The following is a 22,786-nucleotide window of genomic DNA, read 5'->3' as shown; positions in this document are numbered from 1 at the left end:
CTCTTCCTTAAAATAGATGACCAGTGAAGGTTGTAGGTTGTCTAAACATAATTTCAAAAAGAAAATGAAATAGGCACTGAGAAATCCATGTAGTTCTTATAAATACTCATGACCCACTCTTGTCATTATAAACACATGTAAATGACCAAAGTGGTTTCCATGGACTACCTGGATATATGTGCATTCATTGGCTCACTGGATCTCCACACTGAGCTCAGCCATAGGGAAATACACATAAACATTTTGAATCTATAAAGTGCATAAGCAATATTAAGACTGTAAATATGTTTTACTTATAGTCTCATTCTCTATTACATCAGACTCTGTATTTGCCATGCATTTTTCTACCATGAAGAATCTGGCCTTGGTACTCAGACAGACCTGAATTTGAATACTAACTAGTTTTGCTACTTATGGCCTGAGTCCTCTTTCCCACCTTCCACCTTTTTACAATGGAGTTGATCAGCTGGGCATGGTGGCTCACACCTGTAATCCTAGCACTTTGAGAGGCCAAGGCAGGAGGATCACTTGAGGCCAGGAGTTGGAGACCAGCCTGACCAACATAGTAAGAGCCTGTCTCTATAAAAAAAAAAAAAAAAAAAAAAAAAAAAGAGTATGTGATGAACAGAAAAGATATTGGTAAGTGAAAAAAGAAGGTTATAAAACAGCATTCTTTCATTCTATTTTTGTTAATAAATTCTATACATGTATTGGCTGGGTGTGGTGGCTCACACCTATGTAATCCCAACTACTTTGGAAGGCTAAGGAGGGTGGATTGCTTGCATTTAGGAGTTTGGGACCAGCCTGGGCCACACAGTGAGACCCCATCTCTATAAAAAATTAAAAAATTAGCCAGGTGTGGTAGTGTGCGCCTATAGTCTCAGCTACTCGGGGGGCTGAAGTGGGAGGATTACTTAAGCCAGGGAGGCAGAGGTTGCAGTGAGCTGAGTTTGTGCCACTGCACTCCAACCAGGGTGACAGAGCAAGACCCTGTCTCGAAAAAAATTTAATTAAAAAAAATTCTGGCCAGGCACAGTGGCTCAAGCCTCTAATCCCAACACTTTGGGAGGCCGAGATGGGCGGATCACAAGGTCAGGAGATCGAGACCATCCTGGCTAACACGGTGAAACCCCGCCTCTACTAAAAAATACAAAAAACTAGCCGGGCAAGGTGGCGGGCACCTGTAGTCCCAGCTACTCGGGAGGCTGAGGCAGGAGAACGGCGTAAACCCGGGAGGCAGAGCTTGCAGTGAGCTGAGATCCGGCCACTGCACTCCAGCCTGGGCGACAGAGCGAGACTCCGTCTCAAAAAAAAAAAAAAAAAAAAAAAAAAAAATTCTATATATGTATTTAATATGTATTTCTGAATGGTAGGAAAATGAGAGATTTTAATTCCCTCTTAAATTTTAAAATGAAATGTGCTTGTCTCTCTACAGTGATCATGTGCTACTTGTGTAATAAAAAGTTATTAAAAATAAAAATGCAGCAGAAGTGCATCTTGGCGGTTGTTTGGTTTCACAGGGAGTGAGTTATACTTGGCACACTATGCTTTGCTCTTACCACGTGTTTCCTCTTGTGATCTGTAGAGAAGTCCTCTGAGGCGAGAAGAGGCAGAAGTTCCTAAAGGGCTGTGCCTTCAACTGTCGCCGGCACGCAGCTCCACAAAGGGGCGCTGAGATGGTTACTACTCATGCTTGGGCCACGGGACTCTGTCACTCAGGCTGGAGTGCAGTGGTGCAATCTCAGCTCACTGCAACCTCCACCTGCCAGATTCAAGCGATTTTTGTGCCTCAGCCTCCCAAGTAGCTGGGATTACAGGCACCCACCACCACATCCAGCTAATTTTTATATTTTTAGTAGAGCTGGGTTTTCACCATGTTGGCTAAGCTGGTCTCAAACTCCTGATCTCAGGTGATCTGCCCGCCTCAGTCTCCTAAAGTGTTGGGATTCTCGTGAGCTACTGCACCCAGCCTGGGACAGAATTGTAGTCCAGATGTCACATGCTGACCATCACCAGGAGGTTACATTTTGCATCTCTTCTGAGCTTACCAGCTCGGCGTGGGTATGTTAGAGCAGGATGTAGTCATGCTTGGCCAAGGGAGTGCTTAGTCCTGCCTCAGTGCCGTGCACCACCCCACATTCTGTGGTTCAGGACCTGGCCGGACTTGCTGAGGTTCTCACAGCCATTTAAGGCAGGGTTGGCTTCTGCTTGTCTTTGCATTCTGTGAACTCTCACTTTCTGCTGCTGTTACCTCCTCTGACTTTTGCACTGAGGCCTGCCGCCTCGACTCCCCCTTGGTGAGTGTCTCCTGGCTCAGCTCACACCTTCTCCTGCTCACCAGGACCTAACCCTGGTCCTGCCTGGTGTCTGCTGCCCCCATGCCAATCCTTCCCACCCCAGCCACACTCCTGCTTCCACAGCCTCCTCTGGCCTGCATCCTGCATGTGCCCTGGAGCCGCCCACTGTTCTTTCTCTGAATCAGTATCTGTGCCCTGCGATTTAGTTGTATGCTCCTCATTCTCTAATTGTGTCCTCTAAATGGCCATCTTCTCTCCCCTAGAAGACTGTGGCCTCCTTGCAGGCAGATGCTGTCGATATGATGGGAATGAGAACAGTTTTGACGGGTGACTGGCACTTCTGATGTGCCAAGCCCAGGGCTGGGCGATTGACCTAATTATTTCGTTCCATGATGACAATAAACCTGTGTGATCCCATTTGACAGATGAAGAGAGACTGAGTGGCTTGTCCAAGGTCACCTAGTTGGGCAGCGGTAGAGCAGGGATTCTCAGCACATCCATCTGACTATAAGCCTGTGCTTTTCACTGCTGCGCAACCCTTTGTCCCCGCTTGTTGCTGGACTCACATTTCCTTGGGTGTTCTTCCTGATGGCCTCCACTGAGTCTGCTTCTTGATGGCAGAACAGCTTCCTGCTGCCGTGAAAGATATTACATTCTCTCCCCAAGATGCCCAGGGCCAGCTTCCTTTGTGCTCAGAGAGTGGGGTGGGCTGAGGACACTCAGAGCTTGGTGTGTTCTCCCACCCCCACTTTCTTGCCCTTGTGCACCCTGCACTGTGCCACAGCCTCTCTCCCAGCCCCTTTTCCTGCGGACACCCAAGCTGCCAGAGGGTTCTCGCCAGACCCACAGGGATCCCTGAGCTGCAGGTCTGCCATCTCTCACTAGAGTTGGTAAGAAAATGGAACCACAGTTCACCAAAAGGCCCCAAGGAGAAGCTCCGGACTGAAGACAGTGACCCTGGGTTCACACCCTCCATCTGGACCTTTCCCCTCTATAGCCTCCCTCCCCTTCCCCCAGTCAGAGTCTTTGCTTTGGGGCCCAAACCCTTGGCTAAGCTCCACCCCTCTCCCAGCATCCTAAAGTTTGGGGGCTGCATTCAAGTCAGAGATTTCCAAGTAGGGGTTGTGTTGGAGGGACTTCTGAGGGCAGCTTGTCCTGGAAGAATGGGGGAAAGGCAGCGTGTGTTGCTGTCCCTGAGGACATCTGTGTAGCTCCCTGGGAGACCCTCTGCCCTTTCCCCCTCCCACCAGCCCGGCGAACAGGGACCAAGCCTGCTTATTATCACCTGACGCTGCGCAGCCACTGATCCCATTGGTGGAGCCAGATTCGGTCTGGCTCTCTCGTTCTTTCTCCCTTCTCTGCCTCTCTCTCCTCCACGCTGCTTTGATTTCGCTCTTGCCTCTCTTCTTGCGCTGCTCAGCTGGGAACATCGTCTCACCAGGGGTAGCAGCGACGCGCGCTGCACAGCCAGACAGGAGCTGGCTGCGGGGCATGGAAGCAGCCTCCTTGGCAGCCGGGAGAGGAGCAAGCGCACACCACTGCCTGTGACCCAGGCGTCCGGCTGCTGTCCCCTGCCTGGGATCTCATCCACACAGAGGTCTCTCCCTGTCCTCCCTGCCAGCTTTTCCTCTGCAGAGCCCAGTGGAGCCAGGTGAGTACCCTTCCTCCCTGGAACATGCTGCTGTTGATCCTGAGTAGCCAGGAGCTGGGGGCGCTAGGGTCCTGCCACCACCCAGGGTGTCCACCTGGACTGCCAGGCCTGACGACCTTGTCCCCTCTCCCCCAGGCCTTTGGCAAAGTGGTTAATGGCTGAATCCAGTCTCTGGGGCACCATGGTTAGTCACCCCGTGACCATTCTGCTGCAGTCAGCGATGCCAACAGGGACAGCAGGGTGGGGGAAGCATTCCCTGTGGCAGGGTGGCTGTTCTGAATGGACGTGGGGAAGGGGCACCGGTGTGAGCGGCATGTGTGTGTGTGCGCTTGTGAGTTGGCTGGAGGCTTGCTGGCGCAGATAGGTCCGTCTGCCTGCAATCATGCTCATGTGTGGGTTTTGAATGGTGTGAAGCATGTCTAGAAACATATCTTTCTGGCACACGTGAGGTACGTGTGTTGGGGGGACTTATCTGAGTAGCCTGTGGGTGTGCGTGGGTGGGGACACTATGAGGCAGTATATTTAGGGGTAACCACGTCCCTTGTCATGTGTGTGGGAGTGTATGCAGACAGGGGCTTTCTATATGGGGAGGTGAGACCCAGAGCAGGATGGGGTGGGTAAAGAGAAGAGGGGGCAGAAACCATTGTCTGTGGGCAGAGCCATGTAGGTGCACGAACCTGTTGGCATGAAGGCTGAGGGCTGGCAGAGTGTGGCCAGAGGCAAACACATTTTCAAAGTCTGTCTTTGAGCCTGGTGGTGATTCGAGAGAGAATACCAGACTTCGGGCGGGGGCTGCTGTGTGTATGAACACACATGTGTGTGCAAGCAGGCGTGTGGGTTGCGTGTCTTCTTGTGGAGGTGGCACGCACGCATGTTGGTGCCTGTGGCGTCCTCTTTTCCCCAAATATGGCTTGTGAGGAGGTGTGCGTGGATGTGTGTGCGTGAGCCTGTGGACATGAACATGTCTGGGTGTGCATGGAGGTGACAGCTTGAAGAGGGAAAACTGCGGGGCATTCTTAGAATGTAGAAGGTGGCGGGAGGCACCTGAGTGCGTAGATCGGTGAGTGGGAGTGAGGACGTCTGTGGAGGTGTGGGACGCAGGTGGGTGGGCACTCTTGGCACATGTGTGTATGTGCGTGTGTGCCTGCCTGTGTGTGGGTGTGTACATGCCTGTCTTGGGGTGGATCCACACGGGAGTGTGGGTGTTTCTCGGGTGTTGCCTCAACCTGTCCCTCACACCCTGCCCTTCCCCAGTCTTCTGGGTGTAGAGAACTTGGGTTCACACCCACCCCTCTGTCCACACCAGCTCACTCACTGCCGCCCTCCCAAGCTAGGGTGGGGATGTCATCTCAGCTTTCCCAGAACTGTAGGGAGGAAGGCACAAGCAGACACCCAGGTCCTGGAGACCCCTACCACCACACACAGCTGCCCCTATTTCTAGGAGGACTCCAAGGAGAGGCAGGAATAGGTGCCTGCTCATGGGACGAGTGTGGGCTGCTTCCGAGAGTGTAGGTGGGTGCCACTCAGGGCCTCTTGGGTAGGAGTGTGTCTGTGTTTGTGTGCGTGTGTGTGTGTGTGTGTGTGTGAGGCACATGTGTGTCTCCCTGGAAGCTTCTCACCAGGATCCCAAGAGATGGTAACTCCTCACTGTTCCACACCTGTCCCCATGAATTACAAACTGGTTTATTATGGTAGCGTTGCTTCCAGACACCCAATCCCATCTGTTTGATTTTGGGGTGGGCCTGGTAGCACCCCCATGCTTATTTACCGTAGGATTCCCCATGCACAAAGCCACTGGCATTTTGGCTCTGGAGTGGGAGGCTAAGATGAAACAGGACTTGAATGACACCTGGGGCAGGTAAGGGCCATCACCCTTAGCCTTCACCCTGTACTTGCCATCCAGGCAACTCACAGGTTAATACAGAGGTGCCAGGCTCTGGAGCAAGCTTAATTGACAGGAAGGTGTGGGCTGGATCCTCTGGAAGCTATAAATAAAAGTACCTGCTTTTGCAGGCACAAGATGCCCTCACCACTAGCTCCTGGGCAAGGGGAGGAGAAAAAGAGGGAGAAAGAAGAGAAGGAGGTGACACTTAGAAAAATGAGGGGTGCCGGGAGCTGGGCTGGAGGAAGGGATTGGAAAGCAGGAGACCAAATGCCCCTGGAGAACGCCCCACCCCCATCTGCGGTCCACTCCCAGACGCTGTCACTCCCCTTCCCTTCTCTCTTCCCCATCCCGGAGCTAGGCCAACCAGGCCAGAGTCACCGCCAGAGTCAGCTCTTCCCAGCTAAAGCACACATGAGAGTGAGCGTGATGAGGTCTTCTCATACCTGGACAAGCAGCAGACATAAGGGGAGAACCAAAGAAGGAAGACAGGGAGGGAGAGAAAATGCAGTTGCTTGAAAGGAAATGATAGAAGGAGGAAAAATACTGGGTGGAAACACCACGGACACCCACGCGTGCACACACGCCACACGTGTGCCCCTCCACCCTCACATATGAGGGGACATCACCTTAGCTTAATGATCAAGAGCTTGGGAGCGGGAGTTTCAAATCATTTGCTCACTGCGTGGCCTTGGGCAGGTTAGTACCTTCCCGACCTCAGTTACCTCATCTGTAAAATGGAGATAATGATAGCGTGTCGCTGCTTCCAAGCTTGCATGAGATGTCTGTGAAGTTGTGAGCACATGGTTGGCCCCCAGTAGATGTTAATGTTAAAAGTAATGATTGAAAGGAGTCAAGAGAAGACTGGCCGAAGAGAAAGAGGGATCGTCAAACAAAGTTATGGGTGGAAAAAAGCTTGAAGCCGGCTGTGTCGCGTGCCCCTCCCACCACGAATGTGTCCACATGCACCAACGTGGCACTTGTCCTTCCAGCCATGTACTGTGGCAACCCTTGCTGACCCCAGCGAGGAGAGAGGCCTGAATCCGAGGGCCCTGGCACCTGTGAGCTCTTGGCTGTCACCTGCCCCAAGCCTCGCACCTCCGCTCCACAGCAGGTGCTTCCTGCGTTTCCTCCGCCTCTCACCCGTCTTCTCCACCCCCACCCCTTTCTCTTTTCACGCCTGCTGGCTAAGGGCCCCCTCCCTCCTCGGCTCCATCTGCTGCAAATCTGTCCCCGCCCGGCTTTGCAGCGTTCCCACTGCCTCTGCCACCTGTCAGGTGCCGTCTGCTCTGCAGACCCCTCTGAGGAGAGCAGAGAGCCCCCCGGGCAGGCACCCCGTTCCACCCTCCATCAACCTTCTCCAGCCTCCCCTGTGCAGTCTTTCCCATCTAATTCATGAGGCAGGTGGATTCCAGGGGTCCTTGAGGTTCTGCCTCAAAAGGGATATTGGGAAGAGGACATTCCAGAAAGCTCGCTGGGGGCGAGGGAGGTACTGACCCTTTTCTTCCTCCTCAGTCCCCACAGGAGACAACCCTGACGGGAGCATGGAGCTGCTGTCCACGCCCCACAGCATTGAGATCAACAACATCACCTGCGACTCCTTCCGCATCTCCTGGGCCATGGAGGACAGTGACCTGGAGAGGGTCACCCATTACTTCATTGACCTTAACAAGAAGGAGAATAAGAATTCCAACAAGTTCAAGCACCGGGTGAGTAGAAGGTGTCCCAGGAGGCCCTTTCCAGCTCCTGTTCCTGAAGGAAGCCGGGTAAGGGAACACCTGGAAGTGATGGCTTGGAGTCAGAGGCCTGGTTAAAATCCACACTCTTCTTCCTGTGTCATTTTGGGAAAGTTACATGACCTCTCTGAGCCTGAGCTCCTTCCCTGGTGAAGAGGGAATAACAATGCCGAGCCTCGCGGGGTTGTGGAGAGGATGCAGTGAGTCATGTTTGCGTGGTGCTTGGCCCAGCGCCTAGCACAGAGGGAGCGCTGTTATCAGCGCCACGACTGAGACTTCAGGCAGGGGCAGAGAGCCCGGGTGGGGTGGGGCCGCAGGCATCGCCTATGGGGATGACGTCTCAAGTCTCGACAAAGCCCTGGCTCAGGGCACAGCCTCGCTGTTGGCTGCTTGGGCCACGCGGGCCTCGGTCTGGGCGGGGCCCTTTTGCTGTGGCCTCAGTTCTCCCTCTGCGGCCCCTCACCTGCTGGCCTGCCATTTGCTTGACTTAGAAAAGGAATAGAAGAGAGTCTTCCATGGGTGTGTCCTTTTCTGGGGTTAAAAGCCAGTGTGGGGGTGGGTGGGAGGAAGACCCCCATCCTCTCAAGCTGGCAGAGGCAGGGGAAGTGAGGCGGCCAGCTGGCTCCCAGGCCGACGGCACCGGCGTGGGTTACTCACCCTCTCTCTTTCTCTGGAACCGGCTCTCCCGATCTGGGTGTCTTTTGGCAGGCCAGTTGCCACGGTGACGTGAATGTTCAACACCACCCCCTTAACCCTCCCCCCCAAAGAATAAGGCATATTTTCCCTTCCTCCCTGGCTTCTCAGCATTTGCCGTTGCCGTGGAGACGGCACTGCAGTGTGCAGAGCTCTCAAAGTCTCCTTAAAAAATGAAGGCCTTGCCACCCTCAACTTTGTGGCTTTTCCCCTCCGTTCCCAAGAGAACAGGGTGTCAGGGGGGTTCTAGGAGGGACCAAGGCTGAGGAGCGTCCGTGTGGCCTTCCCAGGAAAATGATGGCCAGGGTAGGAAGCCATTGGATCCTCAAGATTGGTCCTGCTCAGGAAAAACAGGGCCATCTGGGGAGTGGAGATTCTGGGGTGACGCCCACATTGGGCATGAACCCCTGTTTGACGCCCGGCTCTCTGTCTGTACCCCATTTCTCAGGATGTCCCCACCAAGCTCGTGGCCAAGGCAGTGCCGCTGCCCATGACGGTGAGAGGCCACTGGTTCCTGAGCCCCCGCACGGAGTACAGCGTGGCCGTGCAGACGGCAGTGAAGCAGAGCGACGGAGAATACCTGGTGTCCGGCTGGAGCGAGACAGTGGAGTTCTGCACTGGGGGTGAGGCCCTGCTTTCACACCCCTGTCCTGCTGCTTGGCACGTTGGGCTTAGCTGTGGTCAAAACGGGGCTTCCTGGTAGTCGAGCAAACACTGACGAACGCCTTCTGTCCACCAGGCAGCATGCTTGGGCCACAGGGAAGGCACACAGGCATGACACCCTCCCTGCCTCCAAAAGCCCGCCCTTTCTCTTCTCTCACTGGAGGCGGATGTGAACCCCACTAATCATGTTGGCAAGACCACTTCCATTAAGAAAGGGAGTTACTTTTCTGGCTTGGTACCAGATCACAGGCATCTTTTTAAACACTGTGGTCAAAGGTGCATGATGTAAAATTTGCCATCTTGACCATTTTGAAGTGTACAGTTCAATGGTATTAAGTATATTCACTTTGTTGTGCAGCCAATCTCCAGAACCTTTTTTTCTTGGAAAACCAAAACTCTACACCCATTAAACAACCACCCCCCATTTCCCTCTGCCGGCTATCATTCTACTTTCTGTTTCTATGAATATGAGTCCTCTAAGTATCTCATATCAGTAGAACAATTGTACAGGATTTGTCTTTTTGTGACTGGAATATACCAGGATTTACTTCCTTTTCAAAACTGGATAGTATTTCATTGTATGGATAGACCACATTTTGCTTAATCGATTATCTGTCAATGTGCACTTGGTGGAGCAATCACATTTCGCTTGTTCTGAGCCTCCACGTAGCCTGGGAAAATGGCCCCTGGTCAATGGCCCTGCAAACTCTCTTAGCAGAACTTAACTTGTAGACTCCAGCACAAGCAGCGGGCTTATGTGTGCTTGGTCACTCGTGACTCAGGGTCTGCCCCCACAAGATTGCATTCTTTTGGTGTTCACGGTGAGAGCTGCTCCAGATCTCTCTGTCACACGGAAGGGGCACGGAACATTCTCAGCCCCGGGCCTCTGAGGCTGCTGGCTCCATCCTTTGCCAAGATTTATGCCCCAAGTCTCCTTGAGCTGCTGTTGTCTTTTGAGTGGTGCTTTTTCTTTTTTTTCTCCTTCTGTCTTTTTTTTTTTTTTTTTTCTTTGAGATGGAGTCTCGCTCTTGTCACCTCCTGGCTGGAGCGCAGTGGCATGATCTTGGCTTACTGCAACCTCCGCCTCCTGGGTTCAAGCGATTCTCCTGCCTCAGCATCCTGAGTAGCTGGGATTATAGGTGCCCACCACCATGCCTGGCTACTTTTTTTTGCATTTTTAGTACAGATGGGGTTTCACCATGTTGGCCAGGCTGGTCTTGAACTCCTGACTCAGGTGATCCGCCCGCCTAGGCCTCCCAAAGTGCTGGGGTTACAGGCATGAGCCACCATGCCCAGCCTTTTTGATTTTTATTTTTTGAGACAGGGTCTTGCTCTCTTGCCCAGGTTGGAGTGCAGTGGCACGATCATGGCTCACTGCAACCTCAACAGCCTCCTCCCCGAGAGCCCAAGTGATCCTTCCTCCTCAGCTTCTGGCCTCCTGAGTAGCTGGAACTACACGCACATGCCACCACTCCTGGCTAAGTTTTGATAGTTTTTGTAGAGATGGGGTTTTTCCATGTTGGTCAGGCTAGTCTCAAACTCCTGGGCTCAAGTGATTTTCTGCCTCGGCCTCCCAAAGTGCTGGGATCACAGGCGTGAACCACTGCGGCTGGCTGAATGGTGTTTTTTCTTAGTTCTGCTGCAGAACCACACTCTCTGGAGGCCTCTTGCTCCTGGAGGCGAAAGCTCGGTTTCCCCTGAGACTTCCATGTGCAGTGGGCATTTAATTCAAATTGGGGATCTGGCTGCAATCCAGTCCACACTCCTCTCTCCAAACCAAGCACCCTGGCCAGGGATGCATCCACAAAGAGGGAAGGGCAGCTTCTTCTAATTTGTACCAAGGAGCTGTATGTGCCAGCAGCAGCCTTCCTGGGGCTCCAGGGTTCAATGTTGCTATCCCGTTTCCAGCCTTCCCTGTTTCTCCTGAGATGCTCAAGCTGAGAGCCATTGCTCCAGACCCAGGACTGCCTAAACATTGCCTGGTCTCACTTCTCCCTAGCCCCTCAGGAGCCTTCACCTGTAGCTACAGCTGGCTTCTATGGGGGGATGTGGGCAGCCTCCTATCTACTGGTTTGAAGGGCTTTCCCAAAAGGACCTCAAGCCCTCTCAAGTCTTCCTTTTTCCCATGAGTCCTCTTTTCACATGAGGATAGCCTGGGATCACAGCCCCTGGGCACCCTGGCGGGATTACTGGGGAGCCCTCTGCCTTTTTCTGACCCGGAGAGCCCCCAGCCTCTGGCAGTGTGGTTGCAGAGGTGATGAGGACAGAGAGCATGCAGCACCCTGTGTTTCCAGCAGAGGCCAGCTGGCCTGTTCCCATCTGAGTTTAAGGTTCTACAACTGTCTAGTCGCCTCTGCTGTTCTGACAGACAGAGGTTGGCCGGCACGCACAGTGTGGGGTGGGGTGGGGACAGGAGGTGTTTGTGCTCCTCAGCTGGCCCTCAGCTCACCCATTGCATCTGGGATCTTGCAGATTATGCCAAGGAGCACCTGGCTCAGCTGCAGGAGAAGGCCGAGCAGATCGCAGGCCGCATGCTCCGCTTCTCCGTCTTCTACCGCAACCATCACAAGGAGTACTTCCAGCATGCCAGGTATGGGTGCGGGCTCCCGACTGGACCCACCAGGCCTCTCCTCCCTCCCAGCCCTTCCTGCTCCTGTCCTGGCTGTCTGAGGTCACCCCACCCCCGTGGCTGCCAGTCCCTCTTCTAGGATTGACATGCCCTGACGTCACCAGGCTGGCTCTGAAGAGACTGCTGCTTTGGGGATTGGGCTCAGGGAAGATCAAGGGCTCTGGGGACAGGGCCTTCTGCAAGAGTGTTGTACTAACGAGCCTGGGAGAACGAGGTCTGGGTTTGCTCCCGCTCTGGGACAGTTCTTTTCACGGAGGTCTACCACCACAGTTCTCTCTGATTCAGGCCCTGGGGCCAAAGGGGAGGTGGCAGGGAGTGCATAAAATGAGTGTTCTGATCACAAAAGGTTCGAGGAAGCACCCAGCTCGTCGCTTTTCAAACTGGGTGCTCCCTCCAGGGAGACATGTCAGTGAACCCCTTAGAATGCTGCCATGGAGTTGGGGGGACCAGAGGATGAGGCTGGATGGGCCCCACACCTGATGTCCAACCAGAGCAGCCTCAATTTTATTTGCCTGTGACCCTTCCACGTATAATTTCTTTTGGGGAATAAAAGAGAGATGCTGCAGTCTAAAAGTGTTCAAAAATTGGTGATCTGATCCAACACCCTTGGCCTACAGAAGAGGAGCACGAGGCCCAGAAGTAAGCAGCTTGTTCATTTGAGCCAGGGAGTCACTTGTCACTGAAGACAGCCAGGATCAGGCAAGAGTGAGGCAGGACCAGGGGTACCCACCCTCCCCAGGCCTGCTGGAAAGTGCTCCAAGACCACATCCTTCTGAGGCTCAGCCAGGACAAGCAGCTGCTCTGCCTTTTTTTTTTTTTTTTTTTTTTTTTTGTTGAGACGGAGTCTCTTGCTGTCACCCAGGCTGGAGTGCAGTGATCTCCGCTCACTGCAACCTCTGCCTTCTGGGTTAAAATGATTCTCCTGCCTCAGTCTCCTGAGTAGCTGGGACCACAGGTATGCACCACCATGCCGGGCTAAATTTTGTATTTTTAATGAAGCAGGGTTTCACTATGTTGGCCAGGCTGGTCTCAAACTCCTGACCTCAGGTGATCCACTCACCTCAGCCTCCCAAGGTGCTGGGATTGAAGGCATGAACCACTGTGCCTGGCCTCTGTCTGCCTTTATCCTTAGAGTCAGGGCAGTTTTAACCTCAGGGCAGTGAGGACTTTGGGAGTCTTTGGGGTTTGTATTAAAGAAGCAAGGCCTGCTTGGTGGCTCAAACCTGTAATCCCAGCATGTTGGGAGGCCAAGATGGGATCGCTTGAGCCCAAGAGTTCAAGATGAGCCTGAGCAACATAGTGAGACCCCAGTCTCTACAAAAAATTTAAAGAATTAGCCGGGTGGGATCACTTGAGCCCAGGAGTTCGAGCTTGCAGTGAGCTGTGACTGTACCACTGCACTCCAGCCCGGAAAGTGAGTCAGTGGCCCAGTTTGGACTCCTTTATCAGCGAGAATGAGAGAGACAGGGAGCACCCATGTGTGCCAGGCACCTTACTTGGTGCCAGGATGTAAAGATAAAGGCAGAGTTCACCCTTTTGAGAACCTCAGAATCCAGTCAGAGAGACAGTATGGAAAGATTTCATGTGAAAAGTACGTGTAATTGTTGAGCACAGTTCAGTGTCCTGGCCAGGTGAAGTGACTCACACCTGCAGTCCTAGCGCTTTGGGAGGCCAAAACCAGAGGATCGCTGGAGGCCAGGAGTTCAGCCTGGGCAACATAGTTAGAAGACTGGGTGTCCTGCACATAGTAGGCAGCCAAATATTTGTCAAGTGCAGGTGTCTGCTGTTCCTGGAAGGTTTTAGCGGGGAGCAGACGTGTGGCTGAGGCTTGAAGGCTGATTAGAAGTTTGCCAAGCCAAACGGAGGAAGGTGGAGAGGGCAGTCAGTGCAGCAGAGGGAAGAGTCCTGCACAGGGGGCACAGAGGCAGGAGACTGCATGTGCAGGGGATGGGTAAGTAGGTGTGATGGCAGGAGGAGGGGAGTGGCAAGGAGACCACAGAGATCAGATCATGAGCCGCCATGCTTTTCACGCACGCCCCATCAAAGGGTTTCAAGCTGGGGAGTGACAGCTTCACATCTCTTCTCTGAGAAGGAGTGGGCTGGATGAATCCCTCTCCAGGGCCCTCTCTGCTCTTACATTCTGGAATGTTCTATTTGCAACTAGTGGAGGCGGCTGGGGGAGGGCTGGGAGCTGGGCTGGCTCCCTCCCTCCTCGACCACACGCAGCAGCCAAGCCTCAGCCCAGCTCACCAGCCGCATCTTCTCTTCCCTTTGGCGTGTCTCCCTCGGGTGGGCAGGACCCACTGCGGGAACATGCTGCAGCCCTACCTGAAGGACAACAGCGGCAGCCACGGCTCCCCCACCAGCGGTATGCTCCACGGGGTCTTCTTCAGTTGCAACACGGAGTTCAACACGGGCCAGCCCCCGCAGGACTCCCCCTACGGCCGCTGGCGCTTCCAGATCCCAGCTCAGCGCCTCTTCAATCCCAGCACCAACCTCTACTTTGCGGACTTCTACTGCATGTACACGGCCTACCACTATGCTATCCTGGTGCTGGCGCCCAAAGGCTCCCTGGGGGACCGCTTCTGCCGCGACCGCCTGCCCCTCCTGGACATTGCTTGCAACAAGTTCCTGACCTGCAGCGTGGAGGATGGGGAGCTGGTCTTCCGCCACGCCCAGGACCTCATCCTGGAGATCATCTACACCGAGCCCGTTGACCTGTCCCTGGGCACCCTGGGGGAGATCAGCGGTCACCAGCTCATGAGCCTGTCTACTGCCGATGCCAAGAAGGACCCCAGCTGCAAGACCTGCAACATCAGCGTGGGCCGCTAGGGACTCCTGGGGAGCTGGGGGGCGAGGGAGAGAGGAGCAGAAGGTGGAGGTGGGTAGCCCAGGTTCAGGGAGCTTGCTTTCTCTCTCCTGCCCCCCTGCTCCCTCCACTCTGCCCAGCTGCCCTCCCCCCGCCCCTTGGCATTGGAGGCAACAGACGGTGGTCCTCTTGGTAAGTGTGGCCCACCCCCGGCCTAGTGGACATGGAAAGGCTTCTCCTCCTCCGTAGTTGGCAGCTGGGCTGGATTTCTGGAGAACTTCCCTTTTCCTCTGGTTTCCTTATCCTACTGTTCTTTGCCTCGTCCAGGTCTCTATCTCCCAAAGACCTGCCCACCTCCTGGGGCTCTCCCAGGGAAGCCCCTCTGGGCCAAAGCCCACGTGTAGCTTGGCTGCCTCCAGAGGAGATGCAGAGAGCTGTGGGGCGATCTTTCTTAGTCCCACTCACCCCACTCAGGGCCAACCACAGAATGCCCCCTCCCTGCTGAGCTGGGTCTCTGGGGCTTCCCACTCCAGGCCTGGATCCCTTCCTTGTATAAATAGTCTCCTGCACCACCATGACACCCTGGCTGCACCTTGCCCCAAAGAACCCTCTTCCTGCATGGGAGAGCTGTCCCTCCTTCTCCACCTGCCCACCGGGACACTCCCCCTGCTCTCTGAAAAGGAATTCTCTTTCTTCTCTTGGCACTGGGGGCGTCAGGCTGTCAGATGTTCCTTCCTTCCACACCCCAGCATACCTTCTCCTTGCTTAGAGTACAGGGGTCTGAGACAGCAGCCACTGGGGTTGAGGAGGGGGAGGAGACCCCTGAGACCCAGAAGTGCCCCTTCCTCAGCTGGGAGTGGGCCGCCTCATCCTCTGCTGGGGCCTGGCATGGAACATGAGATCTGCAAGCTGTCCCGCGGGCCCCGGCACCCGGCCCAGCCGTGCACTTTGCTCACTCACTCTGCCACGGTGCCGTGACTGTACTGTGCCCGTGCGTGACCTGGACTGTGGACCCTCTGCTGCTCCACCTCTCCCCTGCCCACTGGCTCTGTCTGCTCTCCTGCCACCCTGCTGGCCAGGAGCCCCTCCCCGGGGAGTTCTTGGTGACGTCCTTCCCGGGCCTCCTTGTGTTTTTGCCTCATTCCTACTGTCGCACAGGTCACGAGGGTGGACTCCCTACAATCAGCAAAGCAAACAGAGAGCCTGTGGGAGGGGCTGACAGCAGCCGCCGGCTGTTTGGGGGATGACAGAGGTGACATCAGGCGGAGAAGAGTGCAGCCTCACAGTGACTTTCTCAGAGGTGACAGAGATGATGGATGAGCAGCTGGATTTCCATGATGAAGGACGGAAGCAGTGGCGGGCCGGCAAGACCATACCTCGGTGAGGGGCAGGTGGACAACCATCGCCTCTCTGTAGCCAGGGGGAATTGTGTGGCCAGCTTTCTCTCTGGGATGGGTCAGGAGGCCTGGAGGCTTGGGGAGAGGTGTGGAGAAGGAGAGAACATGGCCCAGGCCCTTTCCTTCCGCCTGTGCTGACAGCATTGCTGTAGGGGTGGCCTGCTGCCCTCCCCTGGCCCTCATGTCCCCCCAGGGCTGGGGTCCGCCTGCCTGTGCTGTGCTTGCGACGTGCATCAATAAACCACCATGGCCTGAGGGCCCTGCTCGTCTCAGTCCATTTGAGCTGCTGTGACACAATACCACAGACTGGGTGGCTCAAAAACTGCAGATTCATTTCTCATAGTTCTGGAGACTCAGGAGGTCAAGATCAAGGTGCTGGGAGAAGCTGTGTCTGGTGAGGGCCTGCTTCACAGATGGCTCTTTTCACTGTGTCCTCACAAGGTGAAAGGGATGAGCAAGCTCTCTGGCCCCTCTTTTTTTTTTTTTGTAGAGTTGGGGGGTTTCACCTTGTTGCCCAGGCTGGCCTCAAACTCCTGGCCTCAAGTGATCCTCCCACTTAGGCCTCCCAAAGTGCTTGGGATTATAGGCATGAGCCACTTCTCCAGGCCATCTTGGGCCCGTTTCATAAAGGCACTAATCCCATTCATGTGGCCCCACCCTCATGACCTCATCTCTTTCCAAGGCCCCGCTTCCTAAAACCATCACCTTGGAGTTAGAATTTCCACCTAGGGCTGGGCACGGTGGCTCATGCCAGTAAACCCAGCACTTTGGGAGTCTGAGGCAGGTGGATCACAGGAGGTCAGGGGTTCAAGACCAGCCTGGTCAATATGGTGAAACCCCATCTCTACTGAAAATACAAAATTAGCTGGGCATGGTGGTGGGCACCTGTAATCCCAGCTACTCGGGAGCCTGAGGCAGGAGAATTGCTTGAACCCAGGAGGCAGAGGTTGCAGTGAGCTGAGACTGCACCATTGCACTCCAGCCTGGGTGACAGAGTGAGACTCCATCTCAAAAATAATAAAATAAAAGAAAATAAATGTCAACCTAGGATTTAGGGGGGACATAAACATTCAGACTATAGTGCCCCATCTCTTTGGGCCAGTGATGGGGTGGGTGAGTTCTGCAAGCCACAGAAGAGCTCAGGTGGGAATGCCCACAGGACAGGCCACCTGGAATCAGCTCCAAGGGAGCACCTGGTCCACTGTGGGAGGCGGGGCTCAGGATGTAGAGCCGAGTCTCCAGCTTGGAAGGGACTTTGGAGTCTTTTGGTCCCACCCAGTGTTTCCCATATGGGGCCTCCCACATGGGGCCTCCTAGGAGAGGACCCGTAGCATCTGGAGACTCCATTTGGAGCCTCTGGAGGCTTTGAAGCCTTCCTACTATAGCTGCTTGCCATTGCTCCAGACCCAGATGCCACCAAATGTCCCTGTCCCAAGTGCCTGAGTGTGCCCGCTCCCCAACAGAGCTCCCGTTTACAGATCCGAGTCACTTCTGCATCTGTCATTTTATTATCATTATCATTATTATTTTTGAGATGGAGCCTCACTCTGTCACCCAGGCTGGAGTGCAGTGCACGATCTCAGCTCAGTGTAACCTCCCCCTCCCAGGTTCAAGCAATTCTCCAGCCTCAGCCTCCCAAGTAGCTGGGACTACAGGTACATGCCACCACGCCTGCATAATTTTTGTATGTTTAATAGAGATGAGATTTCACCATGTTGGCCAGGCTGGTCTCGAACTCCTGACTTCAAGTGATCCACCCACCTCAGCCTCCCAAAGTGCTGGGATTACAGGCATGAGTGAGCCACCGTGCCTGGCCATTATTTTTATTTCTTGAGACAGGGTCTTCCTCTGTTGTCCAGACTGGAGTGCAGTGGCACGATCATGGTTCACTGCAGCCTCAACCTCTGGGACTCAAGTGATTCTCCCATCTCAGCCTCCAGAGCAGCTGGGACCACAGGCATATGCCACCCTGCCCAGCTAGGTTTTAAAAAATGTTTTATTTTGTAGAGATGGAGTTTCCCTGTGTTGCCCAGGCTGGTCTCAAACTCCTGGGCTTAAGTGATCCTCCTGCCTCCCAAAGTGCTGGGATTATAGGTTTGAGTCACTGCACCTGGACTGCATCTATTACGAACTTATTGATATGGTCCTGTGCTGGAGTAGAAAAGCTCTGGAGAAGTCAAAGTCCTCACCAACACTGCCTGACTCAAGGCCACGTTCATGTGTGTCATCCAGAGCTCAGGACATAGTCCTTTATGGGGTAGAAAGGAAAGTGGAAGGGCAGATGACGGCTCCTGAGGGCCTAATATGCACCAGGCACCTGGGCGCTGTCACACACATCAGCTTCTTTAGTCTTCACGATGGTTCTGGGGAGTATTATTCCCACTTAACAGAAGTAGAAACTGAGGCACAAAGCCTTGCTCATGTCTCACAGCCAGTAAGTGACAGTGCCCAGGCTTTGACTGAGAAACCAGAATCTTCCCCTTTTTCGCCCTATGCCTGTCTCCTCTAGTGTATGTCAGGGGCTACCTGGGATAGTCCTGTTTCAGACACAGTGACACCCCCAGGGGTCCCCTCCACAAAGCCAGTTAAGCAAGTCTGTGCCTAGTTCCAGAATATCACCGGGGGGGCTGTGGAGTCACAGATGGCATGGAAGCTTATTTTAAAGCCATAGTGGAGCAGAGCAGGACATGGTGTCACGCACCTGTAGTCCTAGCTACTTGGGAGGCTGACGTGGGAGGATCACTCGAGCCCAGGAGTTCAAGGCTGCAGTAAGCTATGATCATGCCACTGCAGTCCAGCTTGGGTCACAGAGCGAGACTCCAAGTTTTCAAAAACAAAGGGAGTAGTGGGCAGTAGCTCAAATCCAGCATTCTGAGGATGGAGTGACTCAGGATCAACCCTTCTGCCTCTGGGTGGGCCCGCACAGGATTCTCCACTCCCAGCTGATAGGGTTTCAGTCCTCCAGAGGGTCAGGCTCCAGTCTTCCTTTTGTGAACCCTTTTGGGTTTCTTGGGAGGAGAGATTGGCTCCCAGAAACCTCATAGTGGAGCATGAAGGCAGAACAGAGGTAGGGTTGTGAGGGTCCCCAGGCAGGTTCCTTCAGAGAGCCTTCTGCTTCTCCTTCCTCTGTCCAGTTGGCAAGTCCCGGCGTACAGCCAACCCTGCCATACTTGCTCAAAGCACCAGTCAGACAGAGCTGGGTCAGAAGGTCCGCTGGAGTCCACCCTGGGGTCCTTTCTGGTCTGTTCTGACTTGGTAGAGGGAGAGAGGTTCACGTGCCAGTGCACACACACACACCCCTACACACGTACCCTCCCTGGGATGGATTTAGAGGACAGCCTAGAAGGCACAGACAGCTCCCAGGTGAGGGACAACCCTGAACTCATAGCTGCCACTGCCCAGCTGAGGGGCCCTGAGTTAGCTCTGTCTGGCAGTGCAGGCAGCCAGGGAAAACAAGGTGGCAGCCACAAGGGGAGGCTTCAGATTCCAGGTGAGGGGTTGCGCTGTGCAGGCACAAACACACAGACATACCTGACACAAACACATGGTGGCACACGCTTGGTCCCCGACACACACAACTCACAACCGAAACTCCTCTTCTCCGGTGCACACCCACACTTCACTGCCGTTCCTCTGTCCCTGGACCAGCATCTTTCCTTTTAACCCTGGGCATCCCACAAAGTGGAGGGAGGGGAGGCACCTGCTCTGAGGATGCCAGCAGTTTCATTCGGCTTTGGTATGTGTCTCTTCTCCATGCTAGGAAAGAGGTGGCTGGGATCCCAAGGAAAGGGACGAGGAGGGTCCATTCCCTGAAGTGGAGGGAGGCCTTCAGGAAGCGGAGCTGAGGTGATTGGCCATAAAACAGCTTGGCCACAACATCTGGAGGAGATTGAAACCAGATGTTCAAGGGATGGGGGAAGGGAGGGTGTGGGATGGAGGGGGCTGGGGCAGCAGAGGCGGCAGCTCTGGTTGGCGGGAGGCTGGGCTGGGGGCTCGGGGTTCTCTGGGGAAGACATCTGGCTGCCCTGTCCCTCACTCTCCAAATCAGGCATTACTATTTTTGCAAACTGGAGCAACAGATCTTTTCACAGGTTCTAGAATCAGCCTTGTGCGTAGGGACAGTCGAGTACAGGGTGTGACTTGGGAGATGCTCAGAAAGGGCCACCAGCTCGCCAGAAATATGTCCCTTGCTGCCCTGCAGCCCCCTCCTTGCTGTGGGCTCAGCATTGCCCCTCCTGCAGGGGGAATTCTACACTAAGCTCCTAGTGCCTGCCTGGAAACTACTTTTGTACCTGAAAGTTTCCTTTTAGCACAGGAGTAGAGTTATCTGGGAGCTAGCAGAGGAAAGGAAAAGCAGGCCCATTTATTAAGAGCCCCCTCTTTGCCAGGCACCATGACCGGCTCTCTTCAAAGTCTCTCATTCCTTCTTGTTTTCCCTGTCACTCAGACTGGAGTGCAGTGGTGTGATCTTGGCCCACTGCAGCCTCCACCTCCCAGCTCAAGCCATCCTCCCACGTCAGCCTCCTGCATAGCTAGGACTACAGGCATGCACCACCACTCCCAGATAATTTTTTAAACATTTTTTGTAGAGACAGGGTCTCGCTACGTTGCTCCGGCTAGTCTCAAACTCCTGGGCTCAAGTGATCCTCCCACCTTAGATTCCCAAAGCATTTGGGATTACAGGCACGAGCCACCGTGCTTGGCCTCATTCCTTCACAACCATATCATCCCACACTGAAGAACCTGAGGTTCAAAGAAGTGACTCATCCAGGGTCACATAGACACCAAATGGTGGAGCTGGTGTTCAAAATGGGTTTTGTTTGCTCTCAAGCTTGTCACCTTTTTACTACTGGGGATCCTGTAGGGTTAGAGGGAGGGGCAGGGAAAAAGAGAAAAAGGAGTGAGGGACAGAGCCAGGTACTCAACTTTCCTTGTTTTACAACTGAGCCAACACTTGTCCCTGGAAGCTGCCACATCTCTGCTGAGGGTCCCAGTCATTTCAATTGCCTGGTGCCCTGCTCTCTGACTGCTTCGGAGACAAGGCATTGGATTTTCAAATCTGTCTCTCAGGACATGGCAGGAAGGGTGCTGGGGACAGGTGATAGGTTTAGAGAGCAGAGGACCAGGGAGGGGGCAGCGGGCCAATGTCACAGAGCTAAGCGTAGCAGAGCAGGCTCATGCTGCCCTCTTGGCCGAGGGCTCCAGAAAGTCCGAAGCTCCCAGGGATGTGCTCACCTTGACCTGGCTACTGGGGCTGGGAGTGTAGGGTCGGGCAGCTGCATCCTGGCTTTTCCCATGTGAATGCTTATCATGAGCGCAGGACCCTGGGGGACCTCAGCTAAGCCCCCAGGGGACCTCAGGTGCTGGACACAGGAGGGGCAAGTGTACCTTCCTCTACCATGGAATCACCTGCGCAGAGGGGCAGCTGCACTGGGTGGGGGTAGGGGGCTCGTCTAGAACCCTGGGCAGCTAGAAGGTGAGGGTAGGCTGGGCCTGCAGAATGCATCAATTTACCGAATTCTGAAATACGCATCAGTGGCCTGCAACCAGCGCCTGAGGGGCTTCCATCACCTGAGGAGGCAGATCCTTGCTCCTCCTCCACTTCCTCCTCTTCCTCTCCATCCTCTCCCTCCTTTCTCCCCTCCTCCTCCTCTCTAGCCACCATCTTGTCTTCCTCAGAACTCTCTAGCCTCCGTCCTCTGAGTGTTCCTCCTCTTCCTCCCTGTCCTCTTTCTCTTCGTCCTCCCCTCTCCTCCCTCTCTATCAAAGGGATGCCCTTATCCTTGCTTTGGGCTGCCTCCTGCCTGATTGCAAGCACTTGGGGGTGGACATCTGGGCATCCAGATAGGTCTGTACACCTGCTTCTTGGCTGACCAGGGCAGAGGATCTGAAACTGCCATGTGGACCTCCTTGGTGGTCTTCAAAATCTTTGTTCACTCCATGGGGTGGGTTGGGAGCGCCCACTGTGGCTGGGGCTCCTGCATTGCGTCAGTTTGGGTGTGGGTGGTCTCCGAGATACTCTGTGCCAAAGTTCTCCTGGCTGGGCCTTCCCTCGACCTAGGGCACTATAGCCCCTTGCCTACCTCTGAAGAGGGGCCTAGAGAACATCTGGAGGGCTCGCTGGCTTGGGTTCTTGAGTTGCTGGAGGAACCTGTGTTTGTGGGTGATGGAGTGTTGAGCCGTGTGTCCAGGTGGCTGCATAGGTTATCCTGAGCCTGCCTGTAGCTGGAGGTTGGTGTTCATAAGGACCCTGTTTGGGGTGGGGGGACCCAATGTATCTCTGTGGGTTGGAGCCCCTGCCTGGACAGGCTTATGACCCTGGCCTGTGAGCTGGGACTGTGGTCCTTGGAGCTTCCGAAGGACCCAGAGGGCTGGTAAGGAGACCTATGGCCACTGACCACCAACTTCGTGGCAGAGCTCATGCCAAGTGGGTGGGCAATGTCTGGGTGAGATGCCCAGGCAGCTGCACCAGTGTAGGGATCTTTCCATTCTGTCATGGCCCTCCAGGCTGTCCTGAGCCTCCTTTTCAGGGGAAGAAGCAGCAGGGAGGAGTGGCTGTGACATCACAGCCTGTGACTTTACTGGCGCAACAAGCAGTAACCCCTCTGGGCACCTCTAGCTCTCTCTTAGGGCCCCGGGGCCACACTGGTGGTCAGGCCTGGTGGAGACAGCTGTAGCCTAAGCAGTAGAGCAGGCTGGCTTCCTGGAAGAAGAGGGCCCTGTGTACACATCCGACACTCACAGCATGCCTGGTTTCCACTACTACCTTCTGCTTAAAGAGCCAAGATGGAGTCCCCCATGCCAGGCTGCTTCCTGGGAGTGGGAGCCCCTGCAGGTCCAGACAGCATCTGGCACAGCCTCAGGAAGGAGCCAGGAAAAGCCTGCCAGTCTAATGAAGGCTCTAGAAAACCCTGGGGCTTGCAGCAGGCCACCTACCTCTCTCTGGACCCTGGGAGCGGCCAGCCCGGGCATAAGAGCTGGGGCTGCTCTGGGCTTTCTTTCTCTTTGAGAGCCACATAGAAAGAGGGG

The 22,786-nt window shown here is 54.6% G+C and overlaps 1 protein-coding gene across 1 annotated transcript; it reads left to right on the top strand.

The window, feature by feature from the left end:
- Positions 1-3,389: 3,389 nt before the first annotated feature.
- Positions 3,390-16,034, top strand: PHYHIP (phytanoyl-CoA 2-hydroxylase interacting protein). The gene is made up of 5 exons (XM_010365359.2): positions 3,390-3,948; positions 7,346-7,539; positions 8,708-8,882; positions 11,395-11,512; positions 13,849-16,034. Exons 2-5 carry the CDS (start codon positions 7,375-7,377, stop codon positions 14,381-14,383), a joined length of 993 nt encoding a protein of 330 aa, XP_010363661.1. The 5' UTR covers positions 3,390-3,948; positions 7,346-7,374; the 3' UTR covers positions 14,384-16,034.
- The last annotated feature ends 6,752 nt before the right edge of the window (positions 16,035-22,786 follow it).

Source organism: Rhinopithecus roxellana, chromosome 9 (genome assembly GCF_007565055.1).
Source record: "Rhinopithecus roxellana isolate Shanxi Qingling chromosome 9, ASM756505v1, whole genome shotgun sequence".
Taxonomy (NCBI): domain Eukaryota; kingdom Metazoa; phylum Chordata; class Mammalia; order Primates; family Cercopithecidae; genus Rhinopithecus; species Rhinopithecus roxellana.
Note: the sequence above shows the minus strand (reverse complement) of the source record. Positions and strands in the feature narration are given on the sequence as shown.

Coding starts and splice junctions, on each gene's coding strand:
- PHYHIP (XM_010365359.2), top strand. CDS start 7,375: ATGGAGCTGCTGTCCACGCCCCACAGCATTGAGATCAACAACATCACC. Junction 8,883..11,394: donor AGTGGAGTTCTGCACTGGGG/GTGAGGCCCTGC, acceptor GGGATCTTGCAG/ATTATGCCAAGGAGCACCTG. Junction 11,513..13,848: donor GAGTACTTCCAGCATGCCAG/GTATGGGTGCGG, acceptor TCGGGTGGGCAG/GACCCACTGCGGGAACATGC.